Raw genomic sequence first — 26491 nt, forward strand, 5'->3', positions numbered from 1 at the left:
TGCAGTAGACTATGACAGAGTATGCTGAATGACAGCTAGGGGAGCCTTGTGCAGAAAGGGGAGGGAGGAGGAATGAGTCACAGCAGCTAGGTCTCCATCAAGCAGCATTGGGAGAACTGAAAATCCCACTTAGAGCCGGCAGAAGGGAAAACTGCTAGAAAATACGGAATACAAAGTGTGTACTGACCCCAAAATAATTTCGCTCCTCGCTGTGTTTAGTGAATGGGTATAGCTTTAGTAAGACAAATGGTAACAACTTGGTATCAAGAAAACGACCGGTGTTCTACTTGAAGAACTTTTAGTGATACTTGAAGAATATAGCAATTAAATACACCAGTATTATATCTTCGTGGATAAAGTAGTAACTAAAAGTGTACTTGTGTATGGACTTATTCCAAGCTCTAAAGATCATCTCCAATGAAAACACCCAGCTCCAATATTACTGCTAGAACTCCAGGATTGTTAAGAATCCAGAAACTAACAAGGGAATAAACTCTAGGAATGGAGTCTACTTACACAGTTGGACTTCCCCGAGGGGACCCAATGGTCTCACATGCTCATCTTCCTCTTGATCATCCACCCTTCCCTTCTCACCTTTGTACAGGAGAGCAGATCCTCAGAATCCCATCAATTATCCCTGTGTATGAGCGCAGGCTTTCTGCCTTGACATCAACTTCAAGTGCACGTTCCGTCACCAGCAAACATCTCCGATCGGATGCGACTGGTGGGATCTCTCAAGGTTACCGACTGTCACAATCTCATATCATTTGCCATCCAGAAATAAACAGCCCTCATTTATATAAAAGACGTCTGATGGAGGAGTCGACGGGACCCTTAAGATTCTGCATAATTGGGCGACTTTCTGTCAGTACAGAGTCAATCGATACATAATTAGAGGGGCTCGGATAGATGGGGGGAGGGGGGGTCTCATGTTGCTATTTTTAAGGCAACAGTTAATTCCGGTCTATAGGAGTTCACACTTTTTTTTTGTTTTCATTGCAGCATCTTTGCTATTTTAGGGTATGATGTCACTTTACGAAGCATCCAGCATATAGATTAGTTGTTCTGCTGCTTTAACCGAAAGACCATTTAGATTCTGGAGTAAAAAGGGATAAGCTCCTGCTGTTAGAGAATGAAAGGGGATCTACCATCAAAATCCACCATGATAAAGCATGAACACTTACTCTTCCAATATTTGTTATCCTTCGGAAATCAACTTTTAAAATTATGCTTATGAGACAGAAGTTTTCCATAACTTCATGGGCTGTTACACTGTGCAGGAACACTTTTTCCCTCCCATTGTGTGTGAGTACAGCAGGCAGGTAAAGAGGGTACGCACTTAGAGAGCAGGGGGAGGGGGAGACAGTGTAGCAGTCTGCAGTGTGCAGCTACAGCACGGAAGGGCTGTCTCATAATAATGTTAAAAGTTGATTTTAGAAGGATTTAGGCCATGGATAACAAATATAAGAAGATTATCACAGTCACGGTGCCTGGATCTATGAGCAATGAATAAAGTCACGGCGGTCGCGCTACTCTCTTTCGTTGGATTTTGCATCTTTTTCGGGGATTCCACATCTTGGACAGGTATTTGCCAGGGGTTAACTCAGGAACCCCCTGCCATGTATTTTTTACAAGAATGCCATTGTCTCAGGAGATAACAAAAAGCAAGGCAAAATCTGATGGTAGATGTCCTTTAAGGGGAATGAATAAACAAAGAGAAAGAATGTTACACATACAATCTATTATAAAGAACTGCTAGTGGAAGTAAAAGGTAACTGCCTACACCAGGCCTGGCAGGGATAATAGTGCAGAGGGGTCCTTTTAAATAATGAGTTCTGTGCGCAACAAAGGGTTAAATCAGAATACAACTCAAAGGATACAACTCACTATCACATACCTTCTACATGCACAGGATTGTACACTTATGCTGCAGCAATCGTTGCCACAGACGATGGCTCTCACCGCTTTGCCATCTGATCTCTGCTGCACATGTGGTCTCTCCTTTAGTGATGGGTCATTCGTGAATGAATCTGCTCTAAGAGCCGGCTCTTTCACATGAGCAATGTGACTTAGCTCCCCTCAGAGAGCTGCTGGCTCACTTAACCCCGCCCCTAAGCAATTCACCACGCCTCCTTTAACCCGATAAAATCGAGTGAAAAGTGGCATGAAGTGGGGGAGTGGCTGGACTATAGGGAGTCTTTTAGGAGCCAGAAGAGCCGGCTCTTCTTAGTGAGCGGGGCCTAATGACCAGCTCACTAACAAGAGCCGGAATTCCCATCACTACTCTCCATCATTCCTTTCCTCTACAGCTCCTCCTCTGGGTAGCAGTGGCACAGGGAAGCAGGTGGTCCTAGGATTTGTAGTCCAGGTGAACATGTAGTGGTCTCTGCTGGTCTTACCCCCTGCTTCACATTCATTACATTGTCCAATGTATATGCTGTGCTCCCAGCAGGCCTACATCTCATTTTTTAATTTTTTAATTGACACATTGTAAATTTTCTGAATATTCCAATGTCATTTCTGCAGTGAAATCTATACCTCACCTGTCTTCAGATATTTATCCTCACCAAAATATATAGTAAGTGTACATACTGAATTTCTTCTGTGGATCCTCTAGCAACCACAGGTCAGATGTGTTATAGGAAAATCCAACACATACAAACTGCGACACACAGCCAGTTACAAGTATAGACATACACATAGAAAGCAGCGCACCTGTACAACTTATCCGTCACATAAGAAAGGAAACATCAAAAAAGTAATTGGATTGTCAAGTTTCACAATAGGAATAAATCTTACAATGTACATCTTATCAGCCCGCTGTCCGACAGGTCTGGAAAGTGAGGCAAAAATTAGTTGCACAATTTCTAAGCTTTTTTTTATTTTGTCTAATCTTCTATATCTACTTTTCCTGGAAATTTTAATTCCTCTAGAGAAGTCTATGGGGAGATGTGCTGTTAAAGCCTCCGCATCCTATGGCTTACATAAAGTAAGACATAGGTAAGTTCCAGACTGGATCTGGGGGAAGCTGTGGATGTTGTATATCTGGACTTTGATACCGTGCTGCATAAAAGGTTGGTACATAAAATGGACTAGGGGGAAATCTGTGTATTTAGAAAGTAATTGGCTTATTGATAGAAAACAGAGGGTGGTCATTAATGGCACATTCTCAGATTGGGTTGACGTTACCAGTGGAGTGCCACAGGGGTCAGTATTGGGGCCACTTCTTTTTAATATTATTATTAATGACCTTGTAGTGGGTTTACACAGTCAAGTTTCAATATTTGCAGATGATACTAAGCTGTGTAAAGTAATAAATACTGAGGTCGATAGTTTAGCATTACAGAGGGATTTGTGGAAGCTTGAGGAGTGGGCAGAGAAATGGTTGATGAGGTTTAATGTAGGTAAATGTAAAGTTATGCACTTGGGCCATGGAAACAAAAAGTATAATTATGTTCTAAACAGTCAATTACTTGGTAAAACTGAAGCCTGAAAAAGACTTAGGGGTATTGGTGGATGGTCCGTTTATGTACGAGACCGTATATACATCCCCTAACGGCCGTGAATGTAGCCAAACTCTTATTTCGGGTCGGGGGCTTGGGTGCTTTTTGTGTGACCCAGACACAATGCTAGGTTGGTGGCTGAACAGCATATCCGGCAAATTGACGCCCCTGGCCAACTACACATAGATATGATTGTCCTAAGGTGTCCCCCTGGCCAATCACAGCCATAGCTAGTTGGGTAGGGGGGGTGTATTTGCCACCTAGAATTTGGGTACACTCATTTCTACTTATAAACCACACCTCCATTCTCTAAAAAGAGTCTAAAACTCTTAGGAATTGTGGCGCATGCATGTAAGAGAGTTGTTTTACGCAAATTTTGGCAAAATTCTTCCTATACCTCCGATTCTACTGTACTTCTAGTACAACTACAATACATCGACTGCGTCATTATTCTCACCCGTGTACATGATCCATTACATATATGTCCGGATCCATGCGGTTCATCTACAGTACGAGCAGTGATTATCTGGTGGCTCCATAATAATGGATTCTTCTTCTCCCCTTCGTGTCAAGGTTTTCCTTTTGAGTGACTGCACATTCTTGTAATCTGTAATTCTGACCCAGTGATCCCGATGTGCAGCAAGGCATTAATTTCTCAGAATTACGCTTTTTGTAAGAAATACTAATGGTTTGTTAATATATGACAGGGCAATTTCCTTGACCCGAGACATTCATTCAGAGGCTTGGGCTGCAGACTTTAATATTTCAGCATCTTCTGCAGTCTGCCTCCTTACTGACCCTATTTCTTGCTGTTCACTCATGTGTAGAGACTCCTTGATTTTCTTTGGGCGCTAATGATGTGCGAAGCTCTGCAGAATGGCTGTGCTTTATCTAAAAGCGGACATAACCCCCAGCTCTCAGATCTAGAAAAAAGTGGAAGAGAACCGGAGTAGAAGAAATCGATGAGGTCAATGCATTAGCGTCACTTTAATTACCCAATTATCTCTCAATAGGGAAAACTATAGGATTGAAAAGTACAATTTCATCCCAGTCAATGTGGAATTGAAGCTCAACTCTATTACTGTAGAAAGAACCAAGCTGCAATACCACCGACATCCTGTGTACAGATGTGGCACTGTTTCTGGTAAAAAGCAGCCATGTTTCTCTAATTCTGGAAAACTCCTCCAAAGGGGTATAGACACTGTAACATTATTACTACTAGGACCCCCAAAACGACTAGAATGGGGGACTGAAATTCATAGTCATTGCGTTGCCTCATTTTTTTGTCCTCTGTGGAAAGCTGTTGCACTTATAAGGTTCTTTCCAATAAAGAGGTTATCCCAAGATTAAAGGCTATTAACAGAATGTAGAATAACAGATTGTTTTATGGGGGTCCAATCACTCTGTCACCAATCACAAAAGTGAGGACCCCCCTCCACGGATTGTAGGAGTGAGAGAAGAAACTCAAGCGAAGAGGAGGAGGAGGGTGTAGTTTATTAACTTTCTGCTGCCCCGGCTACCCCATGCATTCCTGATCCCCCCTTCCCCATGCAAAGAGGAGGAGAGAACGTTGTCTGTCCACCCCTGGGTCCCGTCTGCTTTGTTCGCCCACCTTCACGACGAGTAGAGAATGGTGGAGGCAAACAGTGCCAAGCAGAGAGGATTCTGGTAATTATATATATATATATATATATATATATATATATATATATATATGTGTTTATGGTATGTATGCGTGTGTATCTGCATGTGTACATGCTGTATGTGTGTTTATGTATATGCTTTATGTGTGTGTATATGATGTATGGTGTGTATATACTATATGTATGTGTGTATGATTTCTAAATACTGTAGTTGTGTGTGTGTATATGCTGTATGGTATGTATATACTGTATGTATGTTTAATGTCTATATACTGTATGTATGTATGTATATGCAGTATGTCTTTATATGGTGTGTGTATACTGTAAGGTATGTGTGCATAGGGTGTGTATATACTGTATGTCTTAATATATATTATAAATATATATATATATATATATATATATATATATATACACACACACACTTACTATATGTGTATATAATGTGTATGAACTATATAGAATGTGTGTTTATGATGTGTATATACTGTACGTGTGAATAAATGTATGGATGTGTACATACTGGGACTCATTTACTAAGGGCTCAGTGGCCACACTTTTTCCATTTTGCCCTGTATTCCATCGGGATTTTAGCGCACACAATCGGATTTCGCCGCAATTGCGCCGGCTTTCACGCGACAAAAATCAGGGGGGGGGGGAAACCCGACGGATTCGGAAAAACTGCAGAATTTAAAAAACCAAGTGTGTCGCAAGATCAAGCACTTACATGCACCGGGGAGAAGATGGTGAACTCTGGCGGACCTCGGCACAGCAGTAACACCTGCAGGAAGTCGGACGCACGAGCTTGCTGAATCGCCAGAAGACCCGAATCCTCGTCGGAGAACGCGCTGCTGGATCGCGACTGGACCGGGTAAGTAAATGAGCCCCATTGTGTGTGTAAATAGTCCGACTGTGGAGCAGCACAGCGAGTATAATGGATCAAGTCCAATGGTGGGTGCACGCCTTCAACAAACCCGATCCACTGGTTTGTAAGGTCAGATATCCAAAAAAATGCAATGAGGCAGCACTCCAGTAAGTATAAAGGTGATCTTTATTCACCCATGGCAAAATAAGGTGTAACGTTTCAGCTCATCCATAGAGCCATTAGAAATTTGCTATGGGGCCCAGCCTCCCCTAGTTACTCCTCTGGTCCCATGTACCAAAGAGACTACTCAATGGCCAAAGTGGCTCCCATGACCCCACAGAACTTTTATCTTCTTGTTCATTATTTGCTCTTCTTGTTCTTACCGGCTGCTGTATATTAGCACAAGCTCAACATAAAGTCCCTGCATAATGATCTAATATCTTCTATAGAGAGAAAATGTTGGTTATCAACTGCAAACAATAAAAAAGTGAGAAAAGACAATTAAAGTCAAGTATCATCAAAGTCCCCACAACATTTTAATAAACATAATTATTCCTGTTTATTCTCCTTTTATGCTTTTTTTTTTTAATCCAGATAGTTTCGGATTTTTAAAATTGCTTCCTAACTAGACTTGTGTCTAATCTTTTAATGAATTTCCAGAACAATTTTTTAAGTGTTGACAGAATGTGCACGAGTAAGACGAGGACCGCGGTATTACATCCAATTATAAGCATATAAGGACGAGTTTAGCTCTAATTTCTGTTATTAATGAGTTGTTTCTTTATTTTAGGACACGTTCATATTACGGACTTTAACATAGCCACCATTGTCAAGGGATCGGAAAAAGCTTCGTCCATGGCGGGTACAAAGCCTTACATGGGTAAGTCATGCATGGACTGTATGTAGAGTAGTACTCCACACAAATAGGTGACGGGTGAGGGGTTTTAATGCCATATCATGTGTTATCTAGGTTTTTGCATTACCTTTAATAGACTTTTAGTAGTGCCTTAGCCTCAATACAAAATCTGTGTTCTTACTGTAAATGCAGTGTTGTGTCTCAAACAGGGAATCTCTAGTGGGAGATCCCTCTCTATGATGTTCAGGTTGTACCGCAGGATCTGTGAAAAGATTGCCTAACCCATCCTCGGTGGTAACAAAACAACTAGAAGACCATACCCACTGGTGTCAAAGTGCAAAAACAGAAACAAAGACAAGACAGAACAAACAGATAAGAACAGTCACCAGAGACAGGTCACAACAAAGAGGGCAAACACAGTACAAAATCACTAGACAGTAGAGTAGTCTGAACACTACCAAAAGTCAGGATACCAGGAATACCAGAAAGAAAGAGGATGACAATGATACAGATGTTACAAGTGTGCAACTGCTTTAAGATTATCATTCTAAACTTCAGTTTATCAACTCTTGGCGGGAGGCATCTTTGTATAAAGGATATCTATCACCTTCTAAACCAAGCACACTTCCATGCTGGTCTGTTCCTCCTGAAACAGGATCCGTTCTTCTTTTTTTACTTTATAATTCACCTTAATAAGGCGATAAGACTATCCATTGACTGTAAGGAGTTAAGTCATTACATACTTTATCAGCTTCTTCTATTAGTGGATATAGCACAGTAAATTGATTTACACAAAATACTGCACACAGGAAGAAAGGCGGGGGGAAAGCAGGACAAAGACATTTTCTTTAATAAAGTATACTGGTAAAGTTTCCTATTACTATTTGCTGTATTCATTTATGCAATTTGGTTAAATGTTTAGCTAATCTTTAAGGCACCATAACATCTGCTGTATTCAGGAGACCACCCAAGCCTTTCACCTGGTTTCATTCAATAGTCTTGGAACACTGGAATGGAATTATTTTCCCAGCTCTACTGTTATTCATTACATGGGGCAATCTACTACCAGCCATTACATGGGGCAATCTACTACCAGCCATTACATGGGGCACTTTACTACCAGCCATTACATGGGGCACTCTACTATCTGCCATTACATGGTACAATTTACTACCAGCCATTACATGGGACAATCTACTACCAGTCATTACATGGGGCAATCTACTACCAGCCATTACATGGGGCACTCTACTACCAGCCATTACATGGGGCACTCTACTACCAGCCATTACATGGGGCACTCTACTATCTGCCATTACATGGGACAATTTACTACCAGCCATTACATGGGGCAATCTACTAACAGTCATTACATGGGGCAATCTACTAACAGTCATTACATGGGGCAATCTACTAACAGTCATTACATGGGGCAATCTACTAACAGTCATTACATGGGGCAATCTACTACTAGCCATTACATGGGGCAATCTACTACCAGCCATTACATGGGGCAATCTGCTACCAGTCATTACATAGGGCAATCTACTACCGTACCAGCCATTACATGGGGCAATCTACTAACAGTCATTACATGGGGCAATCTACTAACAGTCATTACATGGGGCAATCTACTAACAGTCATTACATGGGGATCCATACTGTCATTTATTATATGGGGCACTCTACTGCCATTCATAACATGGGAATTGTAATGCCATTCATTAAATGGACAATCTACTACCAGTCATTAAATGGACAATCTACTACCAGTCATTACATGGGACACTCTACTATCTGCCATTACATGGGACAATCTACTACCAGCCATTACATAGAGTAATCTGCTACCAGTCTTTACATGGGGCAATCTACTACCAGTCATTACATGGGGCAATCTACTACTAGCCATTACATGGGGCACTCTACTACCAGCCATTACATGGGGCAATCTGCTACCAGTCATTACATGGGGCAATCTGCTACCAGTCATTACATGGGGCAATCTACTACCAGCCACTACATGGGGCAATCTACTACCAGCCATTACATGGGGCAAACTACTACCAGCGATTACATGGGGCAATCTACTACCAGCCATTACATGGGGCAATCTACTACCAGTCATTACATGGGACAATTTACTACCAGCCATTACATGGGGCAATCTACTACCAGCCATTACATGGGGCAAACTACTACCAGCCATTACATGGGGCAAACTACTACCAGCGATTACATGGGGCAATCTACTACCAGCCATTACATGGGGCAATCTGCTACCAGTCATTACATGGGGCACTCTACTACCAGCGATTACATGGGGCAATCTACTACCAGCCATTACATGGGGCACTCTACTACCAGCGATTACATGGGGCAATCTACTACCAGCCATTACATGGGGCAATCTGCTACCAGTCATTACATGGGGTAGTATTTTTGCATAAAGGATATTATATAAGTTCAGTTACTGTATTTTCACAAGACGCAATTGTCAAGGTGGTCCAATGGAGGATCATGTATTAGTAACCTCTATGGGGCTATTGTTTACAAGTGATCCCAACATTACACCATAAAGTTCTGAAAATCCATTATTTATGCTCAGATCCACGGATTATTAAGACAATTGGATTGTTTAGACATGAGGATAGTGGTAGTTCGCCACAATGACAAGATTTGTTATAATGCCATAAGCCATAAATATGATGTGTGCGCAGAGGTGATGTACTGATGTAGCAGAGCTGAAATGCTCATACATATACAGTATCAGATGGGCAGCTGAATTGTATTTGTTGAAGCTCCATTGTATTGTGCCCAGTGCTGCAGGAACAGATGGTAACAGACACCACGGTGTGATAAGCCATATGTTCTGCGGCTCATCATATATACGTATCTGCTGTATACTATAGAGGCAGCCTCCTATATAAAAAATATTGAAAATTGCCTAAAATATCGTTGTACAGTTATATCCACTAAATAATATCTGGATTTTGTTACTGTCCTGGTCAATCTTTGTCTAACTCAACTCTGATCTGCATCAGAATATGGTTGTTATTTATCGTGCGCCATCCCCGCCATTGCCGAACACATCAAGAGTCTCTGGCCTAGAAATAAACGCAGCTGCCGAATTTTCACTTACAAATATTCTCAGGCTGCAGTGAGTGCGCAGACACAGGGACAGGAACGCCCAACACCGGCCTACTCTTCGCCGACCTTGTTGTAGAGGTGGTGGAAAATAATCGCTAGTGCTAGCAAGTGTGACTCTGATAAATACCCCCATTTATCAAGTACTTACAGGGTGAGCCAAAAGTTCTAGTATAACCTTAATTTAAAAATATATATACACTCACCGGCCACTTTATTAGGTACACCTGTCCAACTGCTCGTTAACACTTAATGTCTAATCAGCCAATCACATGGCGGCAACTCAGTGCATTTAGGCATGTAGACATGGTCAAGACAATCTCCTGCAGTTCAAACCGAGCATCAGTATGAGGAAGAAAGGTGATTTGACTGCCTTTGAACGTGGCATGGTTGTTGGTGCCAGAAGGGCTGGTCTGAGTATTTCAGAAACTGCTGATCTACTGGGATTTTCACGCACAACCATCTCTAGGGTTTACAGAGATTGGTCTGAAAAAGAAATGCCTTGTTGATGCCAAAGGTCAGAGGAGAATGGGCAGACTGGTTCGAGCTGATAGAAAGGCAACAGTGACTCAAATCGCCACCCGTTACAACCAAGGTAGGCAGAAGAGCATCTCTGAACGCACAGTACGTCGAACTTTGAGACAGATGGGCTACAGCAGCAGAAGACCACACCGGGTGCCACTCCTTTCAGCTAAGAACAGGAAACTGAGGCTACAATTTGCACAAGCTCATCGAAATTGGACAGTAGAAGATTGGAAAAACGTTGCCTGGTCTGATGAGTCTTGATTTCTGCTGCGACATTCGGATGGTAGGGTCAGAATTTGGCGTCAACAACATGAAAGCATGGATCCATCCTGCCTTGTATCAACGGTTCAGGCTGGTGGTGGTGGTGTCATGGTGTGGGGAATATTTTCTTGGCACTCTTTGGGCCCCTTGGTACCAATTGAGCATCGTTGCAACGCCACAGCCTACCTGAGTATTGTTGCTGACCATGTCCATCCCTTTATGAGCACAATGTACCCTGTAACATCTGATGGCTACTTTCAGCAGGATAATGCGCCATGTCATAAAGCTGGAATCATCTCAGACTGGTTTCTTGAACATGACAATGAGGTCACTGTACTCAAATGGCCTCCACAGTCACCAGATCTCAATCCAATAGAGCATCTTTGGGATGTGGTGGAACGGGAGATTCGCATCATGGATGTGCAGCCGACAAATCTGCTGCAACTGTGTGATGCCATCATGTCAATATGGACCAAAATCTCTGAGGAATGCTTCCAGCACCTTGTTGAATCTATGCCACGAAGAATTGAGGCAGTTCTGAAGGCAAAAGGGGGTCCAACCCGTTACTAGCATGGTGTACCTAATAATGTGGCCAGTGATTGTATATATCTGATACACTTGTAGGTAACACTTTAGGTGAACTATCTTTTAGGTTGTGTCTGAAACATGGTCTCCCTCTTCCAAGCCACCATATTGGGTCAAAGCAGATTTGCACACAGAATTGTCACAGAAATTGATTGCCACAAACAGATTTTCAATATCTCTTGTGGTCCAAAAGTGATCAACACTGAAATCTGTGCTAATGACTTTTGAAGCACAAGAGATATTAAAAATCTGATTGCGACATTGGATTTTCGAGACAATTCTGGTCTTCTCTGATATGTTATGTGACTTCTTTGATCTCCTTGATCCAATAAGGAGGCTTTTACGATTGCCGCCATGTTCCAGACACATCCTAAAAGATAGACCCCCTCACCCATTACCTGCTGGGTATTACATTTTCCACAACAATATCCGTCGACCATCTTGGCAGCTTTATGTTAAATAACCTTTCGGACAATGCCATATATCACTCTCTTACCATCAGCCATTAGACTGCAGCTCAGAACCGAGAAGATCTGACATTTCCTAAACTCTTTGATATTTTAGCAGACATGGTTATGTAGAGAGCACTTGACAGCGACTTCACAAACCTCAATCTATTTCCTTTTCCCCTAAATTCAGATAATCGGAAATTACAGAGAAATACAAAGTCTCATCCCTGTCATCACATCGACATCACGGAGCAGTTTCAAAGAAAACTTCCCTTTGAATACAGTCCTGAGATTATCAGATTATGACAACCTCACAGGGAGAATGTTATAGAGGCTGGAAATATCATCCATTAGCATTATTTACTGATGTGTCCATAGATATTCAGCTTCCGATGGAATGATTGTGCCAAACATTGCTGCCAGAGAAGGAGTTGCGTGGTATCTTAACAAAAAGTTTCTGGCCAATTTGTGCCAAGGCTTGGTTCTAAAAGAATGGGGTTATGGCACCTTACCCTGAATGTGGGTGGATTTATCCATAAAGCAGAGATGTTAAAGAAAATGGTAGCCCAACGTCCCCAGCAAACACACATGGAACAAGGCTTATCGAGACCGACGGGCTGCTGTGACGTTTTGGAGGCTCCTCCTGCCAGAACAAGGGGTGAAGCCTCTGAAATGTTGCAGTAAAACATTGTTGGGCTCTGTGGACATTTGCTCTGGTTTTTGGATTTGTCCAGGACATCCGCAGAAGGGTGATGTAGATAAAAATTGTTTATCCACTGTAATTATTGAAATAAGAAATTATTGGTAAGTTATTGATGGAAGCAAAATCAGCAACTTTTTGGCTTGCAAACTATACACACAGTGTAGTTCTGGATAAAGCTCCTTTGATTGAGACCTTCTTTTATGTTCACACCACCAATTAAATGAAGCAACCTTATTATTGAATTGATGGTGGTCCATGCCCCGCACCATGTCACCTATATTGGCTGCCATCCTATTGCTGTCCCGTTGCTTGGCGTTCTCTGGCCTTCTCACATCGCCCTGCTTCTGATGGCCGATCCCCGGGGCCTGGGATCCGGACGTACATCAGTTACTGATATGCAAAGAGGCAGTGCTCACATAAACTTGCCCCCTCCCATCAACAAGTGTGCGTCTTTGATGATAAATGGCACCCTATCATACAGGGAAGTGAGTGAGCGTTGTGGTTTCTGTGTACCCAAAAAAAGTGTTGTGTTTGCTAGTATTCGTATTTACTGTGTTTCGACCTGTTTTTTCTGTAAGCGTCTGTACTAACTTCAATTTTTTTAACCGTATTTTTCGGATTATAAGGTGCACTGGATTATAAGGCGCACCATCAATATAAGGAGCACCTGATTATAAGGATGAATGAACAACAGGTGGCAGACCTGTGCACAGTTCAAGGCAGCTGTTTTCTTTAAGTACGGTTCAAATATAAGGTGCACTGGACTATAAGGTGCACCGCGTCTTATAGTCTGCAAGATATGGTAATTCATATGTATTCTGCAACCTATGTGACCCCGGCCTGTTCTGACCCTGTCTGTCTGCTGCCTGCCCTGACCTCTGTCTTGTACACTGCATTTCATTTGTTTGCTGCACGTGCCAGACCTTCATGTAGTTATTGGGATTCTGCTAAGGTACAGTACTTTCTTGCCTAAAAATTACACCGTCGTTGACTACACTTGCCGGCCCCCTGGTGCTTTTCTCTGGTGTCCCCTAACTGGCTTGCACTGGCTGCTCTCCACACTGGGACCAGTAGTGGCTGTGATCTCTCCACTAGATCCCTGTGATGGCTCAAAGGTCCACGACTTGTTGTGTGCTACATCTATACAGTTTAAAGCTTCGGTAGACTCCCTGTCCTGTGATAAGGAGGTAAGCTGTATATTAGTGTGAACCCCAGACATAACTTTGCTTCAGGTCCAAGAAATAACAAATCTGGCCCTGAGTGCAAGGTCCAGGGATGTGACTTTATTATTCCCAATCTTCTGGACCAAACACCAAGTTTGATTATGGTCTGTATATACAATAAGGAGAAGGACCTGTAGTACTGCACTACATGTATGTTGGCTCCTGACACTTATATATACAGAGACCCTTCTTGGTTGATCCTTGTGCTGAGTGGTTTTGCTGATAAAACAGATAACATTATGATAATGAAGCTCTGCGCTTCTATGGCTCCTTCAGCGCTTCTCCTAGCTTGTGAGTTATTCTCTGCAGGAGATGATGATGCGATCACTTTTCTCTCTGCCAGACAGAATAATCAATTGCTGCACCATCCCCCAGCTGCTGTGTATGAGTTATCCAGCTCAGGTTGATTAATCATGCTTCACTAACCGCCATTTGTAATTCCAAGCTCCCTTGTGTAATGTGTTGATGGAGGCAGCCATGCGGACCCAGCTTTCCCAGGGTCCTGAATGTTATACTGTAATTGTTTTTTCAGCAAAAACACTGAGCTCAGGGATTAACCAAAATATGATTCTGCATCAGTGTAGCTGCAGCTTTCTCAAGGTATGTTTGCTTCATACTGCATCAAATCAAAGGGTAGGTTTCCTTTAAGCAACAAACACATAAAATATAAGCGTAATGAGTATTGAAAGTAAGAAAAGGGTTAATATGGAGATTCTTCTGGATTGATTTAATATACATTGCATTGTTTTGTAGCTTCCTAGGCGGAGCGTATGGGGGATTGCGTTGAGGCGATGCATTGATGTCTGAGTCTAGGCTCCAGAGTTTGTTGTTGGGAAAGGTCAAGGTCTACGCTTTGTGCTCCGGGATTTCTTTTCTAGGGCAGAGGAATTGATTGAAATAATAAAAACCACAATCTCGGCCTTAAAATTCAGATAACACACTGTGCGGAGGGAATGAATCATTTGATTTGCAAGTTAAGGAAGCTGTTTGTTTCTTGGGAGAAGAATGTCCTTGATTGTTGCCGGTCCTGAAGCCGGCGATACACATGAAAAACACCGGCTAATGATGCCGGATTGACCTTTATTGCGGCTGTGTAACGTATGCTCATCTGATTTACCGCATCATGATTAATGACTGGGACAAGTATCCTGCCCCGGAAACAAAGGTTAAGTGCTACATAAGAGAGAACATGATAATGAACAGATCTGCTCCAACTTTTCATATCAGCAGAGAAAGTGAATTTATGAATTTTATCAAGTTTTTCGGAGGAAAACGAATAGACTTGAATGTAAGCAGAACATGGTTGATTTCAATTTCTTAGGCCCCCGGCAGAATGTAAGCTCCATTTTCCGCAGCTGATAGCAATTCGATAATTTTAAGGGGAACCCTACCCGTAGTGGAGGCTTGTCAGTTACGATCTTCCACGCGCAATGGGGAAACACTAAACTTTAAGTACAAAGTCTTAACCAGATTACTTAGACCTAGATGCTCAACTCACTTCCAACTTAATACCCAGTGGGCAAGAGCGGGTCGCCAGAATTATTTTATCTGGGGGGATACTTAACCCCTATCCGATACCGTTGTTGGGTGGTATGAAATAGATACTGGATAAATGGTGTAAAACATAGCTTAATAAAGTAAAGGTGAATCATTTATACGTATATGTATATAAACTGCTCACCTACAGTGGTTGTGCATATCATAAGGCTCAACTCTAGTGAAGGAGTCTTCAGAAGTTTCCTATGGGTGCAGCGGGTAACGTATATCGAGTCTGGATTGCTGGACCAGCTGGAGGGGTAATAGTTGAACATGGAAAAGGTCGGCGCACACCATATAGTGGGATTCCACACGGTCAGTTACGGATATGTAGCAATTTATTTAAAAAATTTTCATCAAACAAACCACAACGCGTTTCGGGAATTCACATTCCCCTTTATCAAGTGGAAATTTTTTCTGTCTCCTTATATGTGTCGTGGATGCGGGAAGATTTGACGTTGTTTTTTGGGTGGTAAGTGAACTTTTTGGAGGTCTCACATCAGTGATTTAGGACATGTTGAGTCTAATCTATAGGTAGTTTCTGGGGAGTCACTCTGTGGCCTTAATACTCTGTAGTAGGGGGCAGCCTTTAGTTATGTCACTCACCTTAAATGGCTCCTCCTGTCACACTGTTAAAAATAAAGTGCTTAGAACTGTATATTTATGGATAATCACTGTAATGATGGCTCGGGGATACAGGGACAACAAACCAGACAGTGAGCCCTAAGTCTGAGCCCCCCAATGCTGTCACCTGCCTACTTGCCTCCGGTATCCTATTGATACGGGACAACCACGAAGACGATCCCTTCCTAGGCCACAGTGCATACAAAGAACACGACAAACAAACAATACACAAAGGTAGCGAAGTCAGGTAAACCGGGTCACAACGGAGAGAGCAATACATAAGCAGAATCAGAAAGCGAGAGCCGAGGTAAGTAACGAAAGCCAAAGTCAGAATGCCAGAGAAGTCAATATGGAACAAAACGCTGAAAGGACTGGGGAGCTGAAAATACGAATATTACCAGCGCTGAGGAACCTGTGCTGGGAAGTAATATAGGTGACTGGGGAACCTCCCCTCAAGGTGAATGGAGGAGAGATCTGTCATTCACAGCAGGTTAACTGTTGCTAGACTGCAGGGAAAAGGGTGTGGTGCAACAATCAACCATGCAGCAATCTCAGTCCCAGTTCACACACAGGAACACTGAACAACCTCAACGCCTTCTAAGCCGCATACCGCGGACAGAAGACGATACAGGCAAAGACGTAACAATCACATTGTGCCCCCAGCTGGCACAGAAAGTTACCTCTCTTGCTGATTATGAGCTGCTGTGCTGAGGCATCATGAGATTGAGAGCAAAGCGGAGAGGAAAAGATAGCAAGAGAAATGTAAAAAATCAAAGCGAAAGTGTAATATGTATAAAAGTGCATAGTAGAGGTATACAGGTCATATGTCAGCTGTGCGGGGCAGAAAAGTTGTATTTCCAAAGCTTATGTACCCTTATACAGTATATATATGAAATTCTTATACGAAATAAAAAACCTCATACATACCCTAGACAAGTCTTTCATTTCTATGTGATACTGAAGAATATTTTTACACTCCCTGTGTTTCCGCCACATAGGAGATGCTACCATTCTGGCTGCAGATGAGTTATGGAGCTGACTTATAGAATACAGCATTATGGATCACACGTATATGTCCTCCAGGCACAGACGTAACTCTTATTACATATTCTAGCAAACACTGGTTCCCCGCTGCTTGCTGCAAGCAAATGTCAGCCATTATAAGGGGGGGAAAAATGGCACCGTCTACAAGTTGTCATCACTCACAACCTGTCCACAATTTGCCTATGACTCACATACACAATTGGGACAATATAAGAGGAGACCAATTCATCTTTGTCTGGTTTTTGAAGTGTAGGAGGAAACTGGGTGAGAATCCTCTAAATAATGAGATAACATAAAATCTCTATGTAGATGTTTGGGGTTTCAAAGACAGGACCTGGCAGGAGAAGTCATCACTGAGCCTCCATTTCCCTCAATAAATGACATAATATGAAATATAGGCATCTGAAACTAAACCCCGATCACCAGAACAGGGTTCTTTGTCCCATGTCAGAATGGTGCAGTCGTCATTCATATTCACTTCCACTCCAATAAATTCATGAGACTGTTCGAGATGCCCAAGAGATGTACTTGGCTATCATCAGCAGTACCATTGCCAGGGGTGAACCTAAACTTTCTGCTGCCTGAGACAAGCGATAGATCAGCGCCCCCTCCATGCCATTTAGTAGTATCAGTTTATTTTTTTTAATGGGTGGGTTCTCCATGTAGCATCCCACACCCATTCTGTCATCTGGTGTAAAGAAAAGCTATTGGTAGCAGGTGACTGCACCTCTGATGTTGCCGCCCCATGTTGCTGCATGTAGTGCTGTCTGAGGCAAAAGGCTCAACTCACCTCATGGTTGTTGACCCACTGTCTATTGCAAAATTGCTGCTTTATGCAAATTTAGGGAAAAAAAGTGCGTAATTATCAGACATCAATTGAACCAAGACTGTGGATAAGGGTTACGTTACTTTTGTGGTAAAACCCCTTTAGATACATGGAGTTTAGCAAATAGTGTTGGACTTGATGGACTTGAGTCTTTTTCTAGCCTTATATACTATGAAAAGATCAAGTCCTGAGGTATAATGCTGAAGGTAGGGTAAATTCCTGAGAAGAGTTAGCTTTGGGAAAGTAAATGTAGAAGGGATTGTCTTGGGAAGTGCATTCCAAAGAAGAAGTGCAGCTCGGGAAAAGTCTTGACATTGAGATTGGGAGGTCTGGATTAAAGAGGGTAAAGGGAGGACAAAGTAGGGGAGTATTGTAGTAGGGGAGTAGGGGAGTATTGTAGTAGGGGAGACCATCCTTAGTAGCATAACTAAAAGTAAAATTACTCTGTATGCCACAGGTAAGACATCTGGGTGGACAGGTTTAGAAGGTTTGAAAGTAGGGGCTATTTGAATTGCCCTTTCCAAGAATCAGATGTCACTGCAGGGGCAATTGTGTGGATTTTCTTGTGCGGATTGTCTTGTGCTGATTGTCTTGCTACCCCAAGCCTCATGCAGCAGTAACCAAGTTGCTTCCTTTATATTTGACATACCTTTACTACCCATAAATAACCACAATGCAATAACCGTACCCAGACCTTACAATTATTGTTGCTTGTATCCATCTGGAGGAAGCCTAAAACCAATTAACAGCTACAAATAAAACCAAAATAATATCCATGTCCATGAATACTCCCATACGCGGCTTCGGATTCTGTAAAAGAACATTGGCTGCTATTTTTGCTTTTTTACCTTGTTAGATTGACCTTTATATATCAAAGCATGAGCACGGAGCGAATAAAACTGAATGAGAGTGTTCTGCCGCCTCATGTGCTGTGAAGAGCTTATTCCTCTACATAATCCTACATAAATCCCAATTCTTAGGTTATTTTACTGGATATTGTAGGTTACATGGAGAAGTCTTACAGTTGCCCCATTGGTTTGTATGAAATCCATGAATACGTCTCTAAAACAAACGTTATGATGAAAGGAACTGGTTTTTGGCCTCCAAAATTTCTGCATTAAATTTTCCACATATGTATTCACCCTAAACTGTCGTGGATGTTGAGTTTTCTAAAACAAAGCTTGTTCTCCAACTTCTTGTGAATATTATAATGGAGTGTTGTAGCAATGGCCTAATTGTCTATGCTAAATACCCAACAGAAAATAAATAAGGGTAGCCGAATCCAACAATTTCAGTGATGCTGCCTTTTGGTGGTTTCCCAACTCTCCCCTGGTAGCCGATGGAGGGGTATAGAAAGATTGTTACTCTAGGTGGTATATACCTTGTTTGTCCAGGTAATGGTTGGTAAGCCAATGGAAGCTCATGAAAAGAGAGGTAGGGAAAGATTCCAGGTATAACTGTACACACTGAGCTGCAGGCTGGGGCTTGCACACCTTGGGACCACCAGTCTGGACAGGTTGGAAGACTATCTGTTCTTCCTAGACAAAATTAATTGAAACTTAGAAGAAGTGTTTCGAGTTGCATGTAAGTGGTTCCAAATTGTAGAGTCTTTGTTAGCATCATCTTCTGGAAGGGAGCTCCCAATAAGTCAATGTCTGATTTTCATGGAGGTGTCTGACATGACGTAAGATTTGAACCACACAAGTACATCTCTTCCGGAAGAAAAAACTCCCATCTGCAGAAAACTGTTTAAGTTTTGCTCCTCATTAGAGAAGAGCAGCGAACCTGCAATGTTCGATACTGTGCCGAACAGGTGCCTGCACCTTGATTTCAGCAAGAAGATAGCAGTATTATATTACCCTTCCTTACCCAAGTCCATGGCCTATCACCTAGACAACCAGTTTTATGTTCTACACTGATAAGGAGTAAGGTTTTACTGAATACTAACCCCCTTCCCTTTAACACCCGGGATTAGTGCCGGCACCGTATGTATTGACTCTTTAAATGCCGCTACTCTGTGCGTACCTTTTACATATCGGTGATGGGTGTGAGCATGCCATTTTTGCGAGGATGACTGCTCCCTGTGACGTTATCGTGGAGTCTCGATCCACAAGAAAATGGAGGTGCACATTTGCCACCAGCGTTTAAATTCTGCCAGAGGTTTTACCGGTGGCACTTAAAGGGTAACACCTTCAATCGGGGCATCCAGCAGCTTTGCCGACAGTTTTTAAAGGGTAACACTCAAAATTGGTGGCAGCACCAATCACGGATGTTACCAGTGGGGGTGAGCGCTTGGTACATAAACAAAAAAAGAACCTTATTGGTTCTGCTCATCCCTACTCCTTATCAGTGCCCAGCAGAAAACTAGTTGGCTAGGTGAAAGGCCATGGATGTGGGTCAGGAAGGGTAATATGAGACTGGCATCTTTATACTCTGTGGTTGGTATTTACAACCTTTATAGGTCCTGCTTCTACACATTGTCAATGAAGAGGTGAAGAGGTGTCCATGACCTTGTCAATAGATTGTGGAAAGTGGGTCTTCATGCTGCTAATAATTATTGGGGTCTCATGCAGGTATAGCCATACATACAGTTATGGCTATACCTGTTACTGCAGATCAATCCTATGGGCTGCTAAGATTAGGGGATCGGAGTGGGGCACTTGCCATTCCAAAATTATTGCTCTTCCCTACAAATATTCCATAGTAAACATAACATCAAGTGAGCACAATGTGCAAATACCACCAGACATTGATTCTCTATATTTTAAGTAAACACCTCACCATAATGCGCAGCGTCAGGATGTCTAAACCTTTTGTCGTGGAAGTGACAGATTTTGTTTTGCTGTCAAATGATCTGATCCTTATCAGGCAAGTCTGAATAGCGGCCAGCGATTACACATCATGATAGCAAGGCAGAGGGTAATTCTACGATGTAAACGGCTGCTCAATTCACTGGTCTGTGTGAAGGCTGATGGAGATAGAAGAAAAACATGAGAAATGTGGTTAACTATCGCACTCCCAGTGCACAGCAGGGACAGAAGAGAAAACCTCTATTTATGGCAAGATCCATCTAAGAAAGGTTTATATAACCTTAATCAGATGCTATATATACAGTATATATATATATTGTAAGAGCGTATAGGACATGAAGAGCAACCCAGTGACTATAAATATAAGCGTCAATGATACTTTACAAGTTGAAAGGAAAACGAGTGCAAGAGAAAAGTGGAGCCGTTGCCGATAGTAACCAATCGTTCTATAACATTATGTGATATGTAGAACATTATATTGCGAGTGATACTCATCTCCATCATTTATTTAATAGATACATCTTTGTGTTTTAAGCTCCAGAAGTTTTCCAGTCGTTCATGGAGGTGGGACTCGGATACTCATATCCTGTGGATTGGTGGTCATTAGGGATTACAGCCTATGAACTCCTGAGAGGTTGGGTAAGTAGTCATTATTCACAGTGTATGATGAGGCTATGTAATATGTCTCACTATTCCACTGCTAAGTCCTGTATATCTACAGCTCTTACAGAAACCTTCCATTAGCTCATTAAGGTGTCAGATTACATAGAAACTCTATGGAGAGGGGAGGGGGAAAGTGAGTCACAGCAGCTAGGTCTAAAAATGTATAGACACACTACAGAGGATTAAGAAGCTATAAAATAAAGATTACATGTCACATAAAGAAGAAAAACACTGTATTTCCTCATGCACACATAATGAGTCGCTGAGTTATGCAAAATTTGTTTAAAGGTTAGGTACCCTTTAACCCTGTTAAAGGAAATCTGCCATCAAAATAGATCATGATAAACCAGGGACATTACTCATAGATCCAGGCACCGTGACTGTGGTAATCTTCTTATATTTGTTATCCATGATCAGTCTCCTCCCTTCTAAAATCAACCTTTAAAATACAATGATGATAAATGTGCCAACGGAGATGGAGTTTTGGAGTGTAGACACAGATACTGATTCAATTTTCCCAATGAATGGGTTTAAAAAAAAACGCGTAGTAATACATGTGTAAGGATACAGCATTTTAAGCCCCGAGACTGAAAAGGCCCCTCCTTCCAGCGCTTACAACAGACTGGTCACCCCTCCCCCACTGACAACAGACAGGCCTCCCTTTTGCCCACCGCCAACAGACAAGTCAATTCTTCTCTACTGACAACATACAACTAATCCCACCCCACTGGCTAAAAACAAGTCTTCCCTCCCCCTCTGACAACAGACAATACACTCCCCCTTCCCCTCCGTCAACACACAAGTCCCCCACTGCCAGCAGACAGGTCCGCTTCCATTCACTGACAAAAGACAGGCTCTCGCCCCGCCCACTGACAACAGACAGGTCACTTCTTCCCCACTGACAACAGAGAGGTCTCCCTCCCGCACCGACAATCTCCTTAGGCCTCAACTCGTCTCCTTAGGCCTTCTGACCTGGAACTACCTGCTGCTACCTGCACATGCTCTGAGGCCGGGGCCTCCTGAGACTGGGGACGTCGTGGTCGGAGCTCCCAGGTATAAAATATTTCTAGGGGAGAGGCGATGGGCACCATAGTGTGCAGGACAGAACAGCCTGCGGGGGCGCTACCTCTACATAGTAAACTAATATGGAGGCTTAGGACAGGAGTGGCAGTGCAGGGGGAAGGCATCTGCAGTCATCTGCTAATAGGAGGTGAGGAAGGTAAGGAGCGGCCCACCAGCAAAATTTCTGGTTATTTGCATTATCATTGCCATTCTGCCCACAAAGTTATTATATGGAAGCATGGGGCAGGAATGACAGTGTAGGGGCAGGAACAAGCTGATAAGTTATTAGATATATGTGGCTCACCAGCTCATAGGAAGTGAGGGAGTGAAGGAGCGGCCCCATCACATGTGGGCCCATCCAGAAAATTCCTGGTTTATTGTATTGCCCTGCTCACAGGATTCTCCATTGTTTTTTAGAGGCCTTATGAAATTCATTCAACTACTCCAATAGACGACATCCTCAACATGTTCAAGATCGAGCGAGTGCATTATTCCTCCACGTGGTGTAAAAACATGGTGGGGATACTTAAAAAGGTAACATTATATGTATTATTTATAGTCTATTATTGCTTTTACTATGTATTTACAGACAATTAAGTTACTACTCTGTTGACGTTAATACTTGACCTGGTACCTTAAAAAGATCAATATCCCTGCGTCTTACATATCCATGTCATATAATGCTAAATATTCTAAGCTATGTTGCAAGTCCTCTGAAATGGATGGACGTTGACATTGCAGCGCACCTTGACTTTGGTAATCTGCTTATATTTGTTATCCATGGCCTCCTTCCTTTTAAAATAAACTTTAAAAATTATGCTAATGAGACTAAAGGGCTATTGGGGTTCCCAGAGCCCCTCAGTGCTGCAGACTCACAGACTGTTACATGAGCACTTCCTCCTCCCACTGTGTGCTGAAACTTCCTTTGCTACAGTGAGATTACATCAGGCAGAGGGAGGGGGAAGTGCTGAGGGCACATGGGAGGGAGGTGAGACAGCCTTAGAGCCTGTAAATCTTCAAGGAAACCTACCAGTTCAAATGGTAAGGGTAAGCTGTAAATACCGAGCACCAGCTCAGGGTGAGCTGGTGCCGGTACTTACTTTCGTTAGTGTTATTAACCGCTGTATCGCGGTTTTAACACTTTTTAAAATTTATAGCTGAAGCTGCTTCGTCGCTGTGCGCGACTGTGCAAGCGATGTCTCCGGCACTTCCTATGTAGGCGCCGGCACGGTCGTGCGCACACAGCGCCAAAGCAGCTACAGCTATAAACTTTAAAAAGCGTTAAAACCGCGATACAGCGGTTAATAACACTAACGAAAGTAAGCACCGGCACCAGCTCACCCTGAGCTGGTGCTCGGTATTTACAGCTTACCCCTACCATTTGAACTGGTAGGTTTCCTTTCAGCATGGATTGTGGGAACCAAAACAATGCTCTGGCTCCTTATTCACAAAACCACTTCCTGTTTTCGGACATATTTCTGGACAGAAGTTCTAGGGGATCATGGTACCTTCAATAGGCAATGAGTAGCCTCCTCGGACCATGGGAGATCACTTCCCTTTTCCAGGGGACTTTACTTTTTGGTCATTGCATGAAGTGTGTCTTGTGACCCGCCCCGAAATTCTGACCTTAGAACCAACTGAAAACTGCATGTACAGGACAAGAGCAACACAGAACTGGGAGCCGGTAACTAAGAAGATTTCTGGAAAGCCCCTTTGACCTTGTATGATGGACCCACAGCCAACAGAATCTTGGTGTTTTCCAGGAATGTCATCCATGTATCAATCCATAATATGTGGAGAATATGGGTACACCAGAAACCCCATTCCCAAATCCTGCAATACTTCTTGATGACGAAAATCAGCAGAGCCAAACCTGGACAATATTTCTTTCTGCCGTAGATGCTAATAAATCACTGCCCACCCACCGGTAGCGGGCGGCGCGGCCCATCGACCTTGTTGTAGATCATTCATTGTAAATCAAATATGACATGTAAAACAAAGCATACAGGTCTGATTCATATTTCACCAGGGATTACATTACACGGGCACAATGTTCCTTTAGAATGAAACAAGGACGTGGCATCGGGTGACCTCATTGCACTTGAAGTTCATGCGAGGATTTTGCATCCTTGTTAATGCCGACTCAATCACATTAGCTTAAATCAGCTCCAACAAGTCGCTCGGTGGCATGTAGATGGGTTGGAAGGCGCCGGCTGATGTTTGGTGACAGTCTGTATAATGTTTTTTCTGCAGTGTGTCCTTGAAGATACCTTATGTTTAGAAGCCGCTACTTGAGCCCACACTTCTGTGAACACAGCGTAGAAGATGTTCTCTGATTAACCAGCAGACGCTAAACATAGCTGACACGTATCTTCTCAGAGCTACTCGTCCCAGTGTTATCATCAAAGCTATTGTGACAATATGGAAAAAGATTTTATAACGCGTAGGAAAATATCCATGATGCTGCTGAAAGCGGAGCCCAGGACCGTCAGCAAAAACATAGGCCGTGATATTAATATTCATGTGATTATTTTCTTCCTTGTTACAAGAGTTGGATTGACTGGGTAATTCATACTCTCCATACTCTAGCTCTGGTTCCCACGTTGCTACGTTACTTCCGGTTATCGACACTACACGGAACCTCCGGTCTAGCTGGAAGTTCCAGGGAGTAATAGGATGTGCTTCAGCCAAGGACTGGCCTACAGCGACCTGAGGACAACTAACAAAGCGACCTCCAATTTTTAGAGAGAATTGGAAATTGCCTTTGTTACAACCGAAAACACATCATATAGACAAGTGTACTATGGCCCAGTGTAAAAACTGTGATAAAATACACAATAAATTAAGATTCACACAGACCAAGACAGTGAATGTGACGCCCAATGGTCAACGGAAGAGACTTCCTGTGGTCCGAGGAGGCCACGCATTCAGGGGCAGATTAAGACAGGGGCTGTATGAATATTATAACCTCTACAAGTCTGGAATCACTTCCTACGTATGGTACTAGAATCAGCTTCTTGGGGAATGGCATCCCTACCTGCTTTCATTCTGTGGTTTCAGGAGGACCAGGTTTCAGATGTCCTAAAATGGTTCTTGTGTACATGTGTATTGAGAGCAGTAATAGATGTAGGATGATTTATAGGGTGAAGGTCCTTCTTAGTATAAAATTTGGTGGCTAGTTTGGGTGGCCATGGGCCCCCTAGAAGGCTTGTGCCCCCGGCTACCACCCAAACTGCCTATATTATAATCTACTACTGCATGCATTGACCGAAACTCTCCCAAATAGGTCTATGCCTAATGTCCATTTCACATCAACGTGTGAGGGGCCAATATCAGGCCACACATCATTAGTCTCCATAGAATCCTATGGCGCCCGGCCATGGTATGGTGAGCATACACGTGCATCACCGTACCGCTCACAGTAAAAGGATACAACATGCTCTATCTTTTCCCGTATGTATGGTCAGGCACAATGCCTCGCCTTAGACATAACTAGAAGTGATATTCAAATATCTGTATAATTTCTTAGGGTCTGCCCAGGATTTTAATAAAAAGTGACATAAGATATAATTTAAAAAAATAGTTTCATACTTCGGTGTATGGAAAGGTGTCATTTGTCACAGGGCAAGATGACATTTTTACTGCTACTATTTTGGGAACTGTAAAACCTTTTGATCGCCTTTTATTTGAATTTTTAGGAGTTTCAAAATGGTGAAAAAGTGACGGGTCGGACATTTGGGTACAATTTTCCGTTATGGGGCTCACCGCCGAGAATACCCATTTTTATATTTTGATAGAGTCTGCATTTAGGGACACGGGGGTACCTAACATGTTTATGTTTTTCTGTTCATTTTATTTTTTATATCAGTTCTAAGGAAAAGAGTTGATTTCAACTTCTAGGTTTTTATTTCTTTTTTTCATTTTATGTTTGTAATTTACTCTTTTTTAGACCCCCCTTAGGGTACATTAACCCATCTGATTGCTACCACCATATACTGTCATACTACAACCTCACGGCAATCAAATCTAAGTTTGCCAGGGACCTCATTTTCAATAAAGGCAGTTTGCAGAAGCACATTACACCTGCAGTGCAGAAAATTCCTCTCTGCCTCCACCTTTGTGCTCCTTCACAGGAGCAGTGCTGACAGCTTGGTGAACTGACATCG

At 42.6% G+C, this 26491-nt stretch overlaps 1 protein-coding gene across 2 annotated transcripts in view; it reads left to right on the top strand.

Annotated features, from left to right (window-relative positions):
- The window catches only part of STK32B (serine/threonine kinase 32B), a 156140-nt gene that overhangs the window by 80824 nt on the left and 48825 nt on the right, over nt 1–26491 (top strand). For both annotated transcript variants that reach the window (XM_072126095.1, XM_072126096.1), the window contains exons 6-8: nt 6802–6891; nt 21136–21239; nt 22743–22859. In XM_072126095.1, coding sequence (XP_071982196.1) covers nt 6802–6891; nt 21136–21239; nt 22743–22859 — 311 coding nt within the window. The remainder of the gene's footprint in view (nt 1–6801; nt 6892–21135; nt 21240–22742; nt 22860–26491) is intronic.

This window comes from Engystomops pustulosus, chromosome 1 (genome assembly GCF_040894005.1).
Source record: "Engystomops pustulosus chromosome 1, aEngPut4.maternal, whole genome shotgun sequence".
In the NCBI taxonomy this organism is placed as follows: Eukaryota; Metazoa; Chordata; class Amphibia; order Anura; family Leptodactylidae; genus Engystomops; species Engystomops pustulosus.